Source organism: Gymnogyps californianus, chromosome 1 (genome assembly GCF_018139145.2).
Source record: "Gymnogyps californianus isolate 813 chromosome 1, ASM1813914v2, whole genome shotgun sequence".
Taxonomy (NCBI): Eukaryota; Metazoa; Chordata; class Aves; order Accipitriformes; family Cathartidae; genus Gymnogyps; species Gymnogyps californianus.
The window spans coordinates 72,886,637-72,906,054 of record NC_059471.1 but is presented as its reverse complement, the minus strand read 5'-3'; the positions used below and the strand labels follow the sequence as shown (position 1 = coordinate 72,906,054).

Genomic DNA, 19,418 nt, shown 5'->3' with positions numbered 1-19,418 from the left:
GACTAGACCTGTGTATTCACCTCAGAGCCAGACTATTGGCAGAGACAACTCCTCTGCAGCACGCAGAAAAGCAACCAGCACAACTAGGCTCCTACCAGCAGGACCTGAACAAATGTGGCCTTCATTCTCCCTAACTAATGGAAACATGGTAGTGCGACAACTACTTCAGAGAAAAGCTGGCAATAAATAGCAAAGGGAGGTGGAGTAGGCATCCCTAAATGAAATAAAGAGGAAGAAAACATAGGCCTAGTGGCAGGAATGACTTTGCAACACAGGGCTTGTTCTCCCCGCCTCACAGAAACCCTGTTGCAGGAGAAAGCTGGCTGGCAGGCAGGGACAGCCTGTCCTGCCAGCCCACGCAGCTTCTCGGTAGCCTCCCCCTGGGACTGCCCACTTGCTGAGAGGGCATTCACTCAAGACCCTGCATATAGGAGCTGCACGCACCAGGGCCCTCTTTTCTCTTCCCAGGTTTAGTGAAGCCATATTCCCACAGCTGCCTTCCACCAGTGAGCTTTTGGGGACTCCCTTCCAAGTGAGGGTTTTACCAGTAGGGATGGGGCTGGGCTTAAAAAAAAAAAGGGGGGGGGGGATCTCCCACTCTCTCCCCAAGCAAAGCAGTTGCAGAGCAGCAAAGGCTGTCGTAGACCATGCCAGAAAGGACATGAATGAGCACTCCTACTCTGTCAGCATGGTCCTTTGTGCAGAGCCCAGCTCATTAGAAAGAATCAGACTAAAGCATCCAGATGCACGGCTATTATTTCATACACGTGCAGGGCTACACCACATAGGCCAGGTACGTGCTGCTGCTTAGCTGTAGTCCCAACTGTTTGCACAGACGCTTCACTGTGAAAGAACACAGATTTTGAGAAGCCCAGATGTGCGTCCATGCATTTAATCAGCTACTACGGCAGCAAGGTAGAGCATGTACCCTATAAATACTTTTTAAGCCCTTAAAAAAAACCCAATCCCTTCTACTTTAAGTACAATGCCTTCTTAATGCAACATGCGTGGGAAGAGACAATGTGTCAAGACCTACAGGTACCATACACAATAGATGTTCTGAGCATGACTTGTAAGAAACCCACTCCCAGTACAAAAAAGTACCCAAATGCCAGACCAAATCTCCCCCTAAGAAGAAGGTGACAATGTTCTATTTACATGAAAATACTGCTTCATTTAAAAATGCTAAAAACCATTCTCTTGAGTTCATATAAAAATAATCAATCATGTCTATGTATGCACACACATATTTACACACATTTATGGCTTTCACATACTTCAACCTTCTCCAATAAATGAGGAAATAGAAATACTCCATTACTGATTTTTCTCCTCCTCAGGTTTTTCAGCCTCTGCTTCTCCAACTGATAAGGTGCCACTACCATATTTTTTCACTCGGGTTTCTACTCTGGCAAGTCTCTGCTTCACCTTTTGTTGAGATGAGGTGTATTCTGCCAAGAGCCTCGCAAACCTAGTCTGCAGCGTATCCAGAGCTGTTTCAAGTCTTTCTACTTTTTCTTCCAAGTCTTTTGGGTCAGCTCCTGCTTTTGCTGCTTCCTCATCTATTAAATTGTCTTTCATCAGAATTTGTCGCCCTTTCTCTTCCAGAGCCTTTTTGGCTTCTGGATATTCTGTGAGGGCTTCCATTAAGTCATCTTTAGACAAGCAGAACAAATCAGAATAACCAATACTCCTTATGTTGGCTGTCCTCCTGTTGCCAGATTTGCTACCTTTGATGTTTAGGATGCTGATTTCACCAAAGTAGCTGCCATCGCTTAGGACTACAAATTGGGTTATGCCATCATCCGCCACCACAGCCAATTTTCCCTCTTTAATAATGTACATTTCTCTCCCAATATCTCCCTTTTTGCAAATGTAGTCCCCAGGACTGAAGACCGTAGGTTTCAGTTTCAGCACCAGCTCAATGAGAAGTCCAGCTTCACAATCCTGGAATATACGCACTTTCTTCAGTGTGTCCAAATGGACATTGATGGCAATTTCAGCCTTCAACTTGTCAGGCAGATTTTTGAGAACTTCCTTCTCATCCACTGTTTTCTTATTGGTCCAGAGGTAATCAAACCACTTAATAACCCTGGCTTCCAAATCCTTAGTCACTTTTCGGAAATGCATGTACTGTTTAATGGAATCCACTTTGGCCTGGAACTCTGCCCTGGAGGCATTCATGTTGGAAATCATGGAGCCCACGTTACCGACAATGGTAGCGAAGATCAGCACACCCACCAGGAAGTCAATGACCACAAAGAGATACTCTTCATCTTTCACTGGGGGAGGCGTTTCTCCAATGGTTGTCAGCGTCAGCGTTGACCAGTACAGACTGTAAATGTACTTTCTAGACAGGCGCCCATACTCTGGAATGGACACATTGGGGTAGACCCAAGAGTCGGTTCCAAATCCGATGAGCTTCGAAATCGCAAAGTATATACACGCGTTCCAGTGGATGATGATAAGAATGTATAAGACAAGATTTCCAATACGAAACATGTTTGGATAATTTGTCCTGGTTTCAGTACGGTCAAAAAACTCAAACAGACGAGAAATCCTCAGCAAGCGGTTAAATCGCAGTTCAGGGTAGTTCAAACCAAGCTTCAAATATGCCAGGTCTGTTGGCAGAAGAGACAGCACATCCAGTTTGAACTGCATAGTTTCGGTATAATGCTCTCGTAATTTCTTTTCATCCTGAACTAGCAAGCCTTGTTCAAGGAAGCCTTCAAAGAATAAAAATACATATTTTACTTGTTAGAATAAAAATACCATCAACAGTACTGAGTCACTTACATTTCAGATACCTGAGAACATTAAAATTTGTAGTTATGCACACAAACATTGATATACTGTGAGTTCATTTAATGAAAAATATTTAATTGCAAATTTAAATACTTCAGTTAAGTTTCAAAGCTGATAGATAATGATAAAGAGCAATGACTCTATTATTACCACAGTCTTCTGAGACAGCTGTATCTTTTTCTTTTAGGTATCTTTGCAAAAAGAAAGAGGAGATTCAAATGTCTCATTTTTCATGAATCATTGGCATGAGTCATAACTAAAGTTAAGCATTGTTAAGCAATTGTGTATAAAACTGGAGTGGAATATTTTTAAATAAATACCAAGAATAAGTAGGTTTAATGGATTGTTGGAAACTTTTTCCGAACAATATAGACACCCTTCAGATACAGAAATCCAGTTTTCTCCCCCTTTGAGCCATGCTTTTCCTCTTGTGTCCAACGTTAAAGCTGACAGGATTTTCCTTTTCATTTGGGCAAAATGGTTTGCACTTTTTTTGTGTTTCTAGTGAGAGAGCGACTAAGCAGAATTTTGTACATTGGTATTTCTTCATTCAAAAGACTTCGGAAAGTATTAGATTTTTAAAAATTATGAGAAGACATAAACTGCAGTAAGAGACCTTAAAGCAAACTGCATCTGCGTCAGAGTTCTCACAGAAAGGCTGCCTGAGCAGTAGAGCTGCAGTGCTGTTCTGTACCTCTGAAAGCTCAAGGCATTGACAATGTCGAGCAGGGAACAGCCTATGCACTGCAAAATACTTGCTGCAACTGCAAGTGGAGATGTCCAACTGTCTGCCCACCAGGCTAGTCAGGAGGAAAAGTCCACTGAGAGAAAAGTAAAACATTCCTTGTGTACCAGGGATTATCACATTTTGCTAATCCCTTAGCAATCTACAAGCAGCAGCTTCCTCAAGGAAGCATCTGCTGAGGAAGATCAAGCTGCATTTCTTTGTGCCCTACACAGCACAGCTGTATTTCTGGAATGTGTGCATATCTGTACAGTTGCCTCACGTATATGTGTGTATCTGTCTTCGGGTATCTGCAAACTGATGGCGACTACAAATGGAAGTAGTTCCTGTGCCATGAAAGCCTTACCTCCCAGAAAACTGCTGAAAAAGCTGGTCAAATATGCCCTTATTAACAGAGTTATGCAATGAAACAGAAAAGTTGGCCAGGCAGATGAATTTCTGACTCACAATTATTAAAAATAACTTTGAAAACCTTCCTCCTGAAGGGAGATAAAAGCCCCTCAGCTCTTTGTTGTCCCCTCACAGAACTGAAGTCCTATAGTAAAACCTTTTGAAAACATCAAAACGCAGGGTATGCTAAACACAACCAGCTGCTGAGAGACATGAATCTTTTCTGCTTCACAGTGCACAGTCACCAAATAGGCGAAATACAGTGAAACTGGCCCTGAGCTACAGAGGCATGCACCACAGAGAAGCTGATGTGGATCACAGTAGTTGCGGGGCTACCTAGATCCCAGTTCAAAGCCAGTCCCTGCCCTTAGACAGCGGGGAGTCACACTTTTCCCCAAAGGCTTCCAGGACCTCTGTCCCCAGGGCAGATGGACCTTGCAGACTCGCAGGAAAAGGCAGCAGGCACAGGCAGAGCCAGGAGGGGTTAAGAGCGTTGACAAAGATTGCAGCACCTAAAAGAAGCGACTTCCTTATTTGAGTGCCTGAAACTGCAGCAGACACCTGCACTGAAGCGTTCAGGAGATCTCTGCGGCAATTCTGCAGTTCCAATCCAGGCCTGCAAAGCTGACCTTCTAACCACACTTTAACAGCTGTACAATCATTATCAGGACAGCCCATGGAAGTTTTATAACTTGCATTGTCTGGACATGCCCAATTTCTGCTCGGTTCTTTCCCATTACAATAACAGATACAACTGCAGAAGAGAAATTTAGTTGGCGCGGTTGACATTTTAACTACATAAAGAAGATGAAGCCCCCCTCCCCTGCCCCAAATACAGCAGTCTTGTGGTTTAGGCTGCTATCTGAAATAGACTTTCCTGTTGAACAAGGTACTTGCTAAGTTTAAGAATTTGGCTTGCCATGAGTTGTGTGCTTCCCAACATGACAGCATTTTTAGCCTCTGTCTTGTAATTATGTTTACAACTTGTCACAAGCCATAATTAATGTCAAGCTGTAAGCATGATTAAAAAAAAAAAAAGAAGAAAAAAGAAAGTGTAAAAATCAAAGATTTAAAAGAACTCTCATTTTTATAACGATCAGTTTTGGGCCCTTTCAAGGGACATTTTGGGGCTGTGTTCATACCAGTAAATAGAACAAGCCCTGACACCGGCTACTGTGACAGCTTCTATTCACATGTAAGTTCTCCCAGCCCCCTCCAAAAATGACACCATGAACAACTCCCAACCTCTCCTGTCCTTCCAGCTGTGCCCAGACACTGCCTGAGAGAGTGCTAACTAGCACAGACCAAAGTGCATGCACCAAAGTACATCAAGGACTATTCTAGTAATTTAATGGTATGGATCACTGTATGTCATTGCTTAGGCCTATAGTATGACCTTGTTTAGTTTAAAACAGATATCCCTTTAAGGCTAGAATCTGTATCAGCTGGTCATGCTCAAATATGAAATCTTCTCAGCCTGTCTGGACTACAGAAACAGGGACAGGAAGCTGAAGAGAACCACTTCACGCATGACATGGCACAGTCCTCACATCCTTTAGGTTCACACTTCCTTCAGGAAGGCAGGACCTAAGCAGAGGTGCATGGGTTAATCCCATGCTACCAGTCTCCTGGGTTAACCCCATACCACCACCAGGCACTGGGAGGCCCAGCCGGGACCTCGCAGAGGCTGCAGGAAATACAGCTGGCGGCAGAGGGGCAGCACTGCGGGTTCCAGGTGGAACTCTGCAGACTGGAGGCTGAGATGGGTGCCAGGTCTTGCACTTGGCCAACTCGATCATCACTTCTGAGCAGGATGCTGCACAACTTGGCTAAGAAAGCAGCACTTGTGGGGTGCAGTTGGTTTCTTGCCCAATCTAATGAGCACAAGCAATATATCATGCACAGAGTGTCCATGACATGCAAAGTGCCTTATTCTCCCTTCCCCACGCAGCCTGTTACAGTGGCTATTCAGTTGGCGTCTGGCATGCCTATTAAGCACTGACAGAACTGAATTTAGAGACAAATGAAGTGCAGGTGTTGGGACGTCCAGCCTTAAAACAATCCAAGCTGGTCAGACACTTCATCTTCCCAAAACCTCCACTGTTGGGCTCTGCTGGAAACAGGATACTACACTGGTCAGACCCCACAGGGGAATTTCTGTTTCCAGCCTTTATATCCATGCTCTATCTGAAAACACTGTAAAATCCCAGAAAGACTCACCTGTTCTGAATCTGACAAACATGTCAAGAATGTAGATGATATCAGAGACATAATCCAAGAACAGCCATAATTTAATATGGTCAACTTGTAGCTCATCAAAGCAGGCTCTAAAGAAACAGAGATAAAAAAAAAAAAAAAAAAAAAAAAAATCACACCAACTGCAAAAGCAGAGTACTTGCAATGTGTGTCCTAGCAGCAAGCCAGTGCACATTACCGGCACTGAAAAATTACAGGCAGCATATCTCCATGCCTAGACCTCTGCACACTAGGGCTATGTCTAAACAGACACTAGGATCTTTCAGAATTCAAAGGCATTCAGGCCAGGAACAAAACTCAAACGCATATACGCCACACAAGTGCACTAACGGAGGAATACACATATCCCTACAATTAAACGTGCATCAGGTTTCATGTGATACACATCTCCATTACGATAATTCCCGAATACAAGATTTGTTTCCGAGTGGCAGGCCATCCTCATCTCTCCCTGCCATCTGACACAGCCTAAGTGAACCATTTCCACAGCACCCCATTCCTTTGACTCAAACCGATTTCCACATTTTACAAGGGAAAATACTCGAGTAAAATCTTCCTGCCCTTCAAGCATCTATAGATGCATGATATTAATTGAAGATGACCCAACACTGCCCACACCCCTCCCTTCTGTTCTCTACTGGGTGATTGGAAGAGCTCTCTCTAGCAGTGGGTACTGAGCCTACTGAGGCTACAGTGGCCAAGGCACATCTCTGCAGCTAGCCAGTAGGTGGCACACAAAGGCCACAGCCGGCGCTCATGAGGACGCTCATTGCAAGTTACTACAAACTGGTTTTAAACAAAAAGATAAAAAGAAACATGGGCCATCTATTCCCAGTGGTATGTACATCGTATATCCCTAAGGGTATATGAACTGTAAAGCTTCTAGGTAAGCCACCGAAAAAATATCGCAGGGAGATAAGAGGATGATTTACATAGGAAACGTAATGAGACACTAAATTTGAAACCTAAAATTATTATTAATTTAAATCCATACCTGCACACTAGCATACACCAGTTATAGAACACAGGTGCTGCAATTATGGTCAGCCAGTTGTAGTAAATATTGCTGGAAGGATCTATCACAAAGATCTCTTTTTTCTTCCTGGAAAGTAAAACGTGCAGATTTACACTGGAAATGTAATGAAGTGACCTGCTGGATCTCCCTCTTCTGGAGGCTGCTCATCTCACGATGAACTCACAGCTCCCTAAGAAGAGAAAGTTTCCATGCAGGCAGCTCCAGATGAGATACCAAATATTAGCTTCATCCCATCTGACATCTATTTATTTGCTTGACCCAACTTTGGAAAAAGTAAGAAAGAGTGGAAAGAAAAACACAGACATTCACATTGCCCAGGCTGAAAACCACAGCCTTTCTGCATATGACCCCCACTGAAAAAAAGTAAAACGTTAAATGTTTCTTATTATCATTCCAGCTAGAAGGCTATGGTCCATTGCTAGAGAAAGAGCCTTCCTTTGCAGATTAGTTTTGATGTTTTCGGCAAATCCTATTATAGAAATGACTGTATGAGCATGCATTTAAACAAGTAAAACACATATGTATTCAAATACTTGTTTATACAAGTAAGACTCTGTGTGTGCATACACACATATAGTGTGTGACTAGAACTAAAACATGTATTATTACATAAAAGCAAATCTCACGCATTCAGAGTCCTGGCTCCCTCCGTCTCACAACAATGAAGAGATGCTAAATGAAGCGTACAGGCCTGGAATTTAAAGAAGATTTACAGACCAGCATGGCTAATGGCACATGTGGAATATGCTCAGAAGTGCCTTTCCCCAGCACGAGAAAGGCTGATATGGAATAGACAGCAATTAGGCATGTTGTATGTAATCAGAGGAAATACGTATTAGCGGATTGTGAGGTCCACAGCTGCAGAAGTTATTCCGACAGTAACATGTGACAGTGTGATCTGTGAACTGTATAATAGTGTGGGGAATATGTGACCATATTGCTTGGATATGTATTTGTGTGACTTTTCCTAATCCCCAAGAATGCAAATATATTAAAATGTAATGAAAATTTATTTCATATTTGTGTGTATTTCTGGCATTATCCCTGCTGTCAGCTGAATGTCCAGATGATAATGTTAGTAAAGGAAGCAGTTTTAACCTAAAAAGTATTTACTTTGCCATCTTCACAACAGGTTTTGAGCCATTTCTTCTGAAAAACTGGTCACCACCTCAAAACTGGTGACCATGAAACATGGTCTTTATATGACAGAGTACACTACCTTCTAGACATTAAAACATTTATTTTCTTTGCTGAAATGTTTTAAAATGCTTTAGGCTACTGCAAAGCTCAGGCTCTTACTACATCGTAATTGAAGCCGAAAGAGAATCCTTAGAACAAAGGCTTTCTAATCAAACAAAACTTTGATTAAGAAAGTCAAGATCTTGAGATCAAGCAGATTCCATTTGGAAGCGATTCCTAACTACACGCCCCCATGTCTACATAGCACATGCCACCATATATACATACACATAAACTCGCAGTATATTACTGTAACATACTTCTTAACTGTGAAGTCCACTCAAATGCATTCTCTTTTTATCTGCTACCATTGTTATTTTTAATGACTGGCAATACTAAATTGTACTATGTTTGGGTCAGCTTTGGGGGAACAAAACAAGAGCAGGATCCACTTCTGTCAAAAGCATTCAAATGATCACATTTTGTTGCAGAAATACAGCATCTCCTAATCAGCAGAAGCAAACTTTAGTAGTAATGAACTGCACCATATTAAGTAACTAAATATGCTAGTCAGTGTAATAACTAAACTTATTAGTAAATCTGTAATTTTCTACATGTAAGATTCGTGCTCTTTGTCTAGAGCAAACCAGACTTTTGGTTCATCTGCTCTGAATCATTATGGACATTGTGGAACAATGAAAAGCCTGTGCAGATCCGCAAAGCAGGCTGCTATCCTAAAATGCCCTCATAGTAAAAAAGTGATCTTCAACAGCAAATCAAAGTGATCAGAGCTAGCTGAATTCCCTTTTACTGACCTAGGAAGCTGTTCGTGACAGGTCTAAACACAGGTCTTAAAGATGCAACAAGTTTGTTGAGCAGTTGCACCTTTCCAAAGGGGAAAACGTATTAAAGATTTGACAGGCTAACATTCTGCAGCCTACAGAACAGTAATAGTCGTGGAAGTGTTACGATGAAATGTCATACCATGCTTGTAGTCTAGGAGGTGTTACAAGCACACATTCATTCTTTATACTTACTCTTCTTTTTTTTTATCATCTTTTTTGTCATCTTTCTTTTCCTCTTTCTTTTCCTCCTTCTTTTCCTCTTTCTTTTCCTCTTTTTTCTCCTCTTTTTTCTCCTCTTTAACCTCCTTCTTTTCTTCCTTTTTGCTGTACAACATAATGTAAGGCTTAGCAATATTACTGATATTCTAGCAGTTAAGGGAGAGGGTGGATGTTGAGGTACAGGAAACTAAACTAAACTCCAGATAGAGCAGGACAGGGTTTCTCAGTGGAACCATTCATCCAACTGGTAAAAATGGTTTACAGGCTGAGGCCTCTCGAACTGACACCACGACACCATTACATCAGGTAACCAGCTGGCTGATTCTGTGCATTAGTCACCCATGCTTTCTTGACCTTTTCAGACGTCAGTGTACTAGGCTGATTTTAATTAAATGCTTCCAGTTTGTTTCACTCTTTAGAACTCAGGCATTTAAAAATAAATCTATCAAATGATAACAGAATGGCTTAAGCTTGAAATGGCTTAAACTGTCAACATTCTTTGCATATCCAAAACCTCACAGTGACTGTCTGAAGCTTTAATGGTAATTAAATGAAATGAGGCTGAATTTCCCCTCGCAGTTCTTTAAAACCAACAGAGCTATAATTAATTAATTACCTCTGGCTTCAACAATTGCCTTGGAGAAGAATCCCAGTCAGTATCTGAACAAAAGCAGCAAATGTAGAAAAAAGAGGTGTGTCTCACTTAACTACACAGTAGTCATTTTATAAATGCTTTATAGTCAACATGATTAAGCCAACCTATTTTAGATCTCTACAGTAGAGATCTGCTGTATCTACGAGACAGTCCATATCTCGTAGTCCATATCCACAAGATGACTTGTGCCCTAAAAGCATTTTTTTCTTTCCATCAACTGTAAAGGAAGAATGGGTTGCCTAGTTCAGATACAGGTGTCTATGTTTGGTCAGAGGAGCCATGCCCAAGTTGATCTGCCTGTATTCGATTGCCACTGTATTCAAAGGCTGAGCATTAAGCATGAAGTTCCATCCTTGCTAAAATCAACGGGAATTTTTCCTAGACTTAATGGAATCATGATTGTCCCCATGTTTATTAATTGCTTTTCCTGCAATAAAGTAAAATATGGACCATTTAACATAATTATATCCTACCATTCCATAGTATCCAGCACAGACCCAAGCTGCAAGATTTAATTCCAGATATAGATTTGCATGCTGTTCAAGTATGTACAGCCTTTAGCTCATTAGAATGTGATAAGCCAGATATAAAGATGGATCTGACTTCCCCCATTCTTAGGTTTGTCTGAACAGAAGAGTCTTGAGCTATGTTAACTTATGCAGATAGGCCCATGCATCCTCTTCAAAATGGCAGAAAGTTAACATCTTTCCTAGGATTCTGTCAATCTTAGAGCTAAATTTGCTACATGCATCGGTCAACAATCGTGTAAGCTGAAGAACGGCACTCATTTGCACAAGCAGAAAATCCATCATCTGAGATCTCCCTGTTCTGTATTTGAAATTTCTTTATTCCTTGAAGCAGAAAGTGTCCCCATTGGTTAGACAGAAAAGCCTAAATGTTCCTGACACTACAGTGTATGTGGATAACACATACATAAACATAACTCTCCACACATAAGGTCTGGTTTGGATGAAAGCCATGGACTCCTGCTCCCATGGGATCTACATGTTCTTCTCCGAACTGTCAAGATTGGGTCTGATTCTCCCCTTGCACTGGTGTCAATAAAGGACAAATTAGTTCAATGACAGCAACATCCCACAGTAAAGACAGAATACGTAATAACAGTTGAAAAAGTGCTGCTTACAGGATTTAAACCAACAGGTAAAAAGCTTAGTGAGCTCACTTGTGCTTTGCATGCATACCTGCTTGTATTACTGAGACCAGAAAAAGTCTACACTGTGAATGGCAGTCCTGTCTATGAATGTGCTTGTTACAGGGAGAAAGAAGCACTCCAAGTGAGAAGACAACAGTCACCAATTTTAAGATAAATATAATAGGTCTAGTAGCAGCTTTCACCTATCAGCAATGAGCACCTGTTTCAATTCTTACCCATAGACATTTCCATAGTGATGCAGCACCACAGTGTAATTCGGAAAAGGCCAGAGTCATTTGCTAAAAAATGCTGAGATCCTACACTCCTCCATGTCCAGGGAAATACCTACCAAGCTGACCAAAACCACTGAAACCTTTAAAATTATACACTGCAAGGGAGCATATCTGGAGGAGAAAAGAACCTTTGGGTTGACTGATCTTCTATTTATACATGCATTTGAACTCAAAGAAACAGTTTTTCATTTACCAAGGCTGATTTCTACACGGCAGTGGGAACTGCCACTCAAGTATTTATTTCTCTGCCACTGACCCCCCCTGGACTTCTATGGCTTCTTTTTCAAATCTGCCCCCAAAACTCCTTTCTATTTAAAAAACATGTCAGGATTTCACTGCACATTACTATACATGATGCCTGATCTAAAGCCCAATTCACAGTTGCTGTTGTTAGCATTTACATAGCTCCTCAATTCTTCAAAAGTCTGGCATTCTTACCAGAAGGGAAGAACTACGAGTAAACTTAATTTTCAAAAGGTAGGGCCGCTGTACATTTGTGGATGTTGTTATGCAGGAAAAAGTAAGTTGAGACAGAGAAACAATCAAAAAGTCTCAGCGGTGGTGAACTTTGGAGGGAATATTTTGACATTTCCAATTTCCTCCTACATTTTGTTTTAAAAAGGAGAAAAAAAACATTATTTCCCACAGCATCTAAGGCCAGTACTTCTTTTTCTCTGGCCTGAGATCTCCTACAAACTCATCTGTCAACTACAGGTATCTTTCATAAGTGAGATTCTTCCATTTCTGTGGCCTCTGTTCATGTCTCTATTGTGATAACTCCCAACTTATCATACTTCCATCTACTTGTAGTCTGGCGGTGGAAGTCACTCAGAGGAAACGGTTGGCCATAATCAAAGACTTGAAAGCATCACCTACAGTTCCCCTAGGGCAGGCACTCTTAGGTCTTTAACATAATGAAAAACCCAAAGCTTCAAAAAGATATACATCTTTTTTTCCTTTATCAGTGCTACTGAGTAAACTGCAATCCAGTAACTAATAAAACAGTTGTTTGCGCCTGTCCTCTTTCACAGCAATACAGTGGCATTCATTCTGTGTTTCCAGCACATGAAAAGGAGCATGCATCTTCAGACTTAGAAAACATGTCTTCATCAGCCCCTACAAAAACAGTCATAGTCTTTGAATGAGTCAAATATTTGCATTTCTCATCTGTCAAGTACTTTGCAAATCAAGTGTTTCAGACTGTCAGGCAGGTAGACAGCCAGGCGTTGTCTTCATTTAAAAATAATGAAACATTGGAAGGATGAAAGTGTTGCCCAAGGTACATGAGTCATTGTCAGAAACAGAGTAAGAAAGCAGTACTTCCATCCTAATCGGTCCTTTGGGCCCTGACTAGCAGGGTAGGCTCCAGGCCTTTAGCACTTTTTTTATACCAGTCTAAATAAAATTCTACGCTTTTCTGTCACTGTTCACTGCACACTGATTTTCCTTTTTAATAAAAGTTACGCAAACCAAACCAAAAAGTTGCTTCAGGAGCAGGAAGACCTCTTGTTCAGGTATGTGCACAAAGGTTTTGCAGCGTCCTTTAAAATGTACAGTTTGAGCTAGCCTGTGATGGAGCTATTTGGAGGAAAAAACCACAAGTTTCCTGAAAGTATTTCTGACATAATCAGAAACTGTCCTGATTATTTGCAATTTTTGTTTTCATCTGGAAAGCAATGACAAAAATTAACTATCATCACACATGAGAACAGATCTGCTGCTGGATGCTACAGTGCAGATATGTTGTCAGATAGCTGTGGTCTAAGACATGCAACAAACATTGGTGTTGAGTGATTTTAAATTACAGGAGCTCTTCATCTTTTCAAGAGATTTCTCTTTGGTGTAACACTGTGAAATATCGTGTCAAATATATAAACTAGACTCCAAAGGACAGTTTCTGTCAGAGCTTCTGTTGCAATGCAAGCCTTATTATGTTGCCTGTCACTCTCTCTACATCTACACCAACAATATCTACTGAACTGAAATACACATTCTAAAAAGATGGTTAGTTTTCATTTAGACTGCAGGCAAGTGTTTTCTTGGTACCCTGATTAGTATCCACTTCTCATTTGACAACCTGAAATTTTGGGGGCACTTGATTTGCAAAAGGGGACTAGTATGTTAAAAGAGGAAAATCACTATTACAAAATGAATATGTGAATCTCATTTAAAACCTGAAGAATTAATAAATCAATTGGCAATGCAGTAAAATCAGCCAGCTGAACTAGAGGAGGTAGGGACTAAATGCTTAATCAAATTCATTCCTTAAGAGGTAAGGGTAACTCCAGACAAAAAGAAGTTCACAAGGAGCATGAAGGACGCTTTTCATACTAAGAAAACTAGATCTTTCTTTATAATTAAACTATATTCTTAGGAAAGGCTTAGGAAGAGATAAGGAGTTTATACTGAAAATGTTATTAGGCTGGAAAGGGAAAAAGAGAGGAGCTAGTAGTAGAAAGGTGTTTGGAAGTTATCAGTACTTACTCTTCGTTGGTGTTGTTGCTATAGTTGACATTAAACCTGGCCAAGGGCCAGTCACTGCAGCACGTTAAATAAAACACATTAAAGAGTGTAAAGACTGTTAGTATTTCATACACGTGTTTACCGACATGACGGACTGACTTACTAGCTTCTCACATATGCACTGATAAGATTAAGAAGGTCAACTTTGACTGCAGTGATAAGCCCCTTTGCATAACTATTTCAAGGCACCAGTTTCATTTTACCATGTGCTTGGCATGGTCACACATTTGTGACCACATCTAATGTCTGAAGCTTGTTCTCAGGCGTATTAGTGCATGGCAACATGCATCTCACTATTTTTAGTCCTGTACTCATTTGGCTACTGTTTTAAGCTTTCTTCAATCCTTTCAAGTCCTCTTCACAGATGCAGTGTCAAGGCTTGTGGATAAGTAACAAGCATACCTACCATTGCTGCAGAATTAAGCCTTCATGATAGAACAACTGGGAGTTACTGTCACGTGGCAACAGCGTAAAACTGAGAAGGCAAGGATGGATACTCCCAAATTCACTTCTAATAGCCTTATATAGAGGTTTGTTGGCCCAGGATCAATGTTGTCCTCTCTAATTACTCTGAATCTGCAGTTGCTACTGATCCAGATGTCTGAAAAATCAGACAACAGTCTGGCTAACTCAACAAAATGTGCTTTTGAGCTGAATTTCTAAGTAGATCAAATGAAGATAATAAGGCTGTGCTGGACCACAACAAATCAAGGTAACCTGTATAATGCACAGCCCTTCAAAGGTTCTTGCTTTAATCTGAATTACTAGCTGAGATTTTGAAACAAATCAATTCATTACTCGCTTACCTACCAATCTTTAACTATGCGAAAAAACATGGGACTCTATGCTTCAAAGCATAATGCCAAACAGAAAGTCAACTTTTGTCTTGGGACTTCATTTTCCTCTTTTAGCTGGAGGCAGATTTAGAACACTGTATCATATATTTATAAAGTAATAATAATTCATCAAGTCAAAAGACTGTAAACACATAAAGGTTTCTCTTGCAAGCCTGTGTTCTTTTATTGGAAAAATTTTAAAATAAGACTGAACCTGCCTTCCATACCAAAGACTGAGTATATGCTAATAAGTTAAGTCAGCAGCCACAAGCTTTTTCATTTCTGCCTCAGAAGCCTTCTGTAATGTTAGCAGCTGAACTCCTGAGTAGGTATAACAAAGCAATGACACATTTTGCACAACTGCTTGTTTGGAGTTTCCTAACACTCGCAGATAATGTGCATAACATTAATGTCCTGAAAAGCCACAACTAGCAACATCCTAGATTCCTGAAATAGAAATTGCATTCATCCTCAGTAGAGAGGAGTTTAGCAACATCAAGTTGCACAGGTAGCATATGATAAAATTCCAGTTCTGAGAAACCATTCTGCCTGAAGCAGCATGACCAAAATTCTTTACTTCAAGATGTTTGCCACAGTGCGTTTGAGGGGGAAAGAGAAAGTCTGCTGAAAGCCATAATAGTTCAGTTATGTGAAGATTCCTGGGCAGCATTAGATACTTTGTTCATCTCCCATGCTAAGCTCTTTACCCTCTTCTTAAAATAAAACTTACACCAAGAAAGTACCATAACCTCAGCCGTCTTCATTTAAAGTATAAACACATCTTCTTACCTGTTTACTCCCCCAGGCCGCTCACGGATACCCAGAAAGGAGCGGATGTTACTTTGCCTACTGGACACCTCTATGAGCTCTGGCCCTCGGATACGTTCTAGGAAAGAATCAGGTCTTTGGTCTTCATGGTGCAAATGTCTTGTGGCCCATGACCTCACAGATATGACAAATCGTGATAGCCTGCATGGAACAGACATACAACATTGACTGAACCAGACAAGAACATCAGATGGCTTAAATCATCCCCACAAAGAGTAGCCCAGGAGGATTTTTCTCCACTTCTCCACCTGCCATGAAATTAAACTTGATGGATTAACTGTGTGAACCCAGTCACTTCCCACAGTTTCATACATCACCTTTTGCAGTTGATCAGGAAAGTATCTCACGCATCAATTCCTAGTCCACTGTACCAGCACCGCAGGAGCAACAGAAGAATATTTTTGCCAAGTGGGGGCAAACCAAGTGGTTGGGGTGGGGCAGTTGACTTCTGACAAACTTCTGACGTTATGTGATAATGGGGGAATCCTGGACTGACAGAATTAGGAGATATAAAATACCCACAGGATCACATGCTCAAGGGCCAGTACGCACAGTGGAAACAAAAGCGGAATAGTTGGTGAGGGAGGATGGACGTTGAAATAAGGAATGATACAAATTCAGCCACTTTCCCCGTGATTTTAAAGGGTCTGTCTGCAGACATATTAATTGCCTATCACATGTAAACCTGCCTACTGCATAGGTAGCACTATTTCCTCATCCTAAATTTCTAGCAGAGCAGTGAGATGAGACAAGCAAAAAATCATGACAATGTAATTGATTTATCACTGTATCATTATGTATCTTTTTCTCTACCCGCTAATTCACATTACGAATCCTTACAATGTTTTCTGTCAAAGTTCAAAAGGCAACATGTTTCTGAAAAATTGAAAATAATGGAGACTGAAATCTACAAAAGTGAGTATACTTATTACCCACACAATATATTGTATTATTTCCTATCAGCAGTCTAGTTGGGGCAAAAGTGGTGTTAATTCAGGTTTCCCAAACTTGGCCTTGAAAACAGCATAATGAAATCCTGAACAATGTCTAACTTCTTACAGAGACCTTGGGCTACTCAAGGAAAGCTCTTTACATTCTCTCTGCGTCAGCTAGTATTACATATGCTCAGAATCCACAAAGAGGTTGATATGAACAATTTAAATCTTATGGTAAAGTACATCTGCCTCTTGATTGCAGTTCTCAAGGGCCTAACTACACCTCCTCATAGATCTTGCCCAGGTTCTCTTACCCTGAAATAAAAAGGACAAAAAAGGCAGGAATAATCACATATCAGAAATTAGCAAAAGATATTTCTAGTTCTTTAGCACTATGCCAAGATAGCATCATATAAATCATCTACAATTGCCAACAATTAAGAGAATTCAAAGCCTACCGAGAATGCAAAAGAAAAGCTCCACATAAAAGTCTGAGATTATTTAATATATTCCTCACTCTATTCAAAAAACGCTGCATAAAATTAAGCTACAGAATTTTTCTCTTTGCCTGAGCAGAACTCAGCTTTCACATAAGGAGCGGTATGGAAAACTACTAATATGGATGTTCTTACTTACATTAGAAAATAAAGCATCTTGATGAGACCTGTTAGTTAAGGAACAAACAGATTTTACCAAGTAAGATTGAGAGCCTCTCTATTTGAACAAAGAAATAGAATATTCTGATTTCTGCCATGCTATCTTATTTTCACTTTTTTGTCCTTTACATCTCAAAGCAAGATTCTCAGCGAAGTCCATCAAATGCTGTTGCCGTAGGTCCTTGAGAATTTGCATTCAAGAGGCATGTTATGTTACCATAATATTTAAATTACTAAGCATTCATGTTTTCATCACGGGCTTCCTTGTATATTCAGAGCATAAGTAACTGTAGCTACACACGTGTAATTCAAACTATCCTGAAAAGGGTAAAGAACAATATAAACAAAGATTAAAAAGGAAGTTCTCAATATGAGTTTATATATTCATGTGCTTTATGTTCACACAAAACACATACCTATAAATGTTTTTCACCTAAAACCAACTTCTTGCAGACTTTGTAATCTACACGCAGTGGTGTCACTATCTGACAACGAAACAGGGAAATACAAGTTTATTCTCCACCATCCAAAAGGCTGAAGTGTAAACTCTAGTTTGACTCTAGTTGACCCTAGTATGACTCTAGTTTTAGAATAATTTTTTTCTTTGCTCTTTGAAACACACTATGCTTAAACTGAGTGTGGTCTGTATTGTGTGTAACAATGGTCTCTGCAGACAGAGCTCTGTAGTCTCAGCTGGAAATATTTAAAGCAGACACAGTAAGTTTTTCAAGCTCCACTTCAGGTTTATGTTTAAGTTGCAGTAAAGTAAATGACTTAAGCAAATGGTTGACTTCAATTTTGCTGACTAAGGCTCCCAATCCATTACAAACACAACTGGATTCTAAAAACTGAGAGAAACACTTGCACTCTCAACACAAGAGCCCCTGTCTCCTCCCTTGCCAAAGCCATCTACCAACAAGGGAACAATCATTATGTCTTTGATAGGAAACAAACATTGCATCAGCTATCAGCCAGTATTTACTTTACAGTCTGGCCTCATTTCATGCATTTCCTCAGTGTTCAATATATTTTCAGATCTGACCATGTAAAAATAATTTACTTTTTTGCATTCAGACTACTTTGTGTGAGCTCATTCAGCATCTCCAGGATTCTAAGGTTTTTATTAGCAACGAGTAAGTGATGAGTTCAGAATCAAGGTCAAAAGCAGTTTCTGTTACTTTTTATAGACTTTCTTCAGCTGGACTCCATCCATTTTCTTTGGAAAGTGATGGTTCTTCTTACTTTGCCTCCAAATTGTGATCAGTCTCTTTCAACAAGTTAAACTTAATACTGAAAATGGTATTAGTCAGCATGTTACCTTGCTATTGCTCCCCTGCCTGTGAATGAGCTTGTCTGGGATTCAGATACATGTCTTCCCTCCACAGAAATCACTCTCTGCAGTTCTGAAGACGCATCCTCACACAGTGAATGGGTTCTGCAAAAGCAAAATTTTTTTTAAGAATTCCATACAGCCTCCAGCAGACTTCCCCCCATCTGATTCTTTCCATCACTACATCAGGAAACAATGCAGCAACTTGTCCTCTTCCTAGTAATATGGCATACATTTGATAATCAGAGAGCTAAGCCTCTATTCCTACTTTTCTGGAGCGATCCAACACGAAATGAAGTCAGTGGAGGCTCTGCCATCCATTCCAGCAAGCTCAGAAGCTGATTCCTTACTAGTCAGTACTACTCTGGTGTGCAGATACACAATTATGGGAATCATGTTTTCTACTCTAACACCTCCTGTAAGGCATCAGCAGCTTTCCTTCAACATGTTCATCCCCAGGGAGCTTTAAAGTGACTGCCCACTGCTTTTTTCAGTGTTGTTCTAGACATTGTTTGGGTTTAACAGTCAGAAATTTCTACCAGTGTGCCTCCTATTTATGACTCAAAACAAATACATATCTCTCTTTGCTTTCACTCTTGCTTGGACTGAAAGGGAAAACAGTGATTTTACAGTAGTTAGGCCTGAGCAGCACCACTGCTGTTCTTACCAGCCCGCTGCTGCCAGCTGCACAACTGCAGGCCTAATGCTGCTCGCTTCGTAACTGAAACTTCACC

General features: G+C 40.5%; 1 protein-coding gene across 1 annotated transcript in view; it reads right to left on the bottom strand.

Moving 5' to 3' along the window:
- Positions 1-620: 620 nt before the first annotated feature.
- The window catches only part of CNGA3 (cyclic nucleotide gated channel subunit alpha 3), a 33,613-nt gene continuing 14,815 nt past the window's right edge, over positions 621-19,418 (bottom strand). The window contains exons 3-9 of the mRNA XM_050903797.1: positions 18,673-18,789; positions 15,725-15,904; positions 14,061-14,114; positions 9,449-9,580; positions 7,191-7,298; positions 6,161-6,267; positions 621-2,726 (exon numbers count right to left, since the gene is read on the bottom strand). Of these exons, the coding sequence (XP_050759754.1) occupies positions 1,318-2,726; positions 6,161-6,267; positions 7,191-7,298; positions 9,449-9,580; positions 14,061-14,114; positions 15,725-15,904; positions 18,673-18,789 (2,107 nt within the window). The 3' untranslated portion in view covers positions 621-1,317. The remainder of the gene's footprint in view (positions 2,727-6,160; positions 6,268-7,190; positions 7,299-9,448; positions 9,581-14,060; positions 14,115-15,724; positions 15,905-18,672; positions 18,790-19,418) is intronic.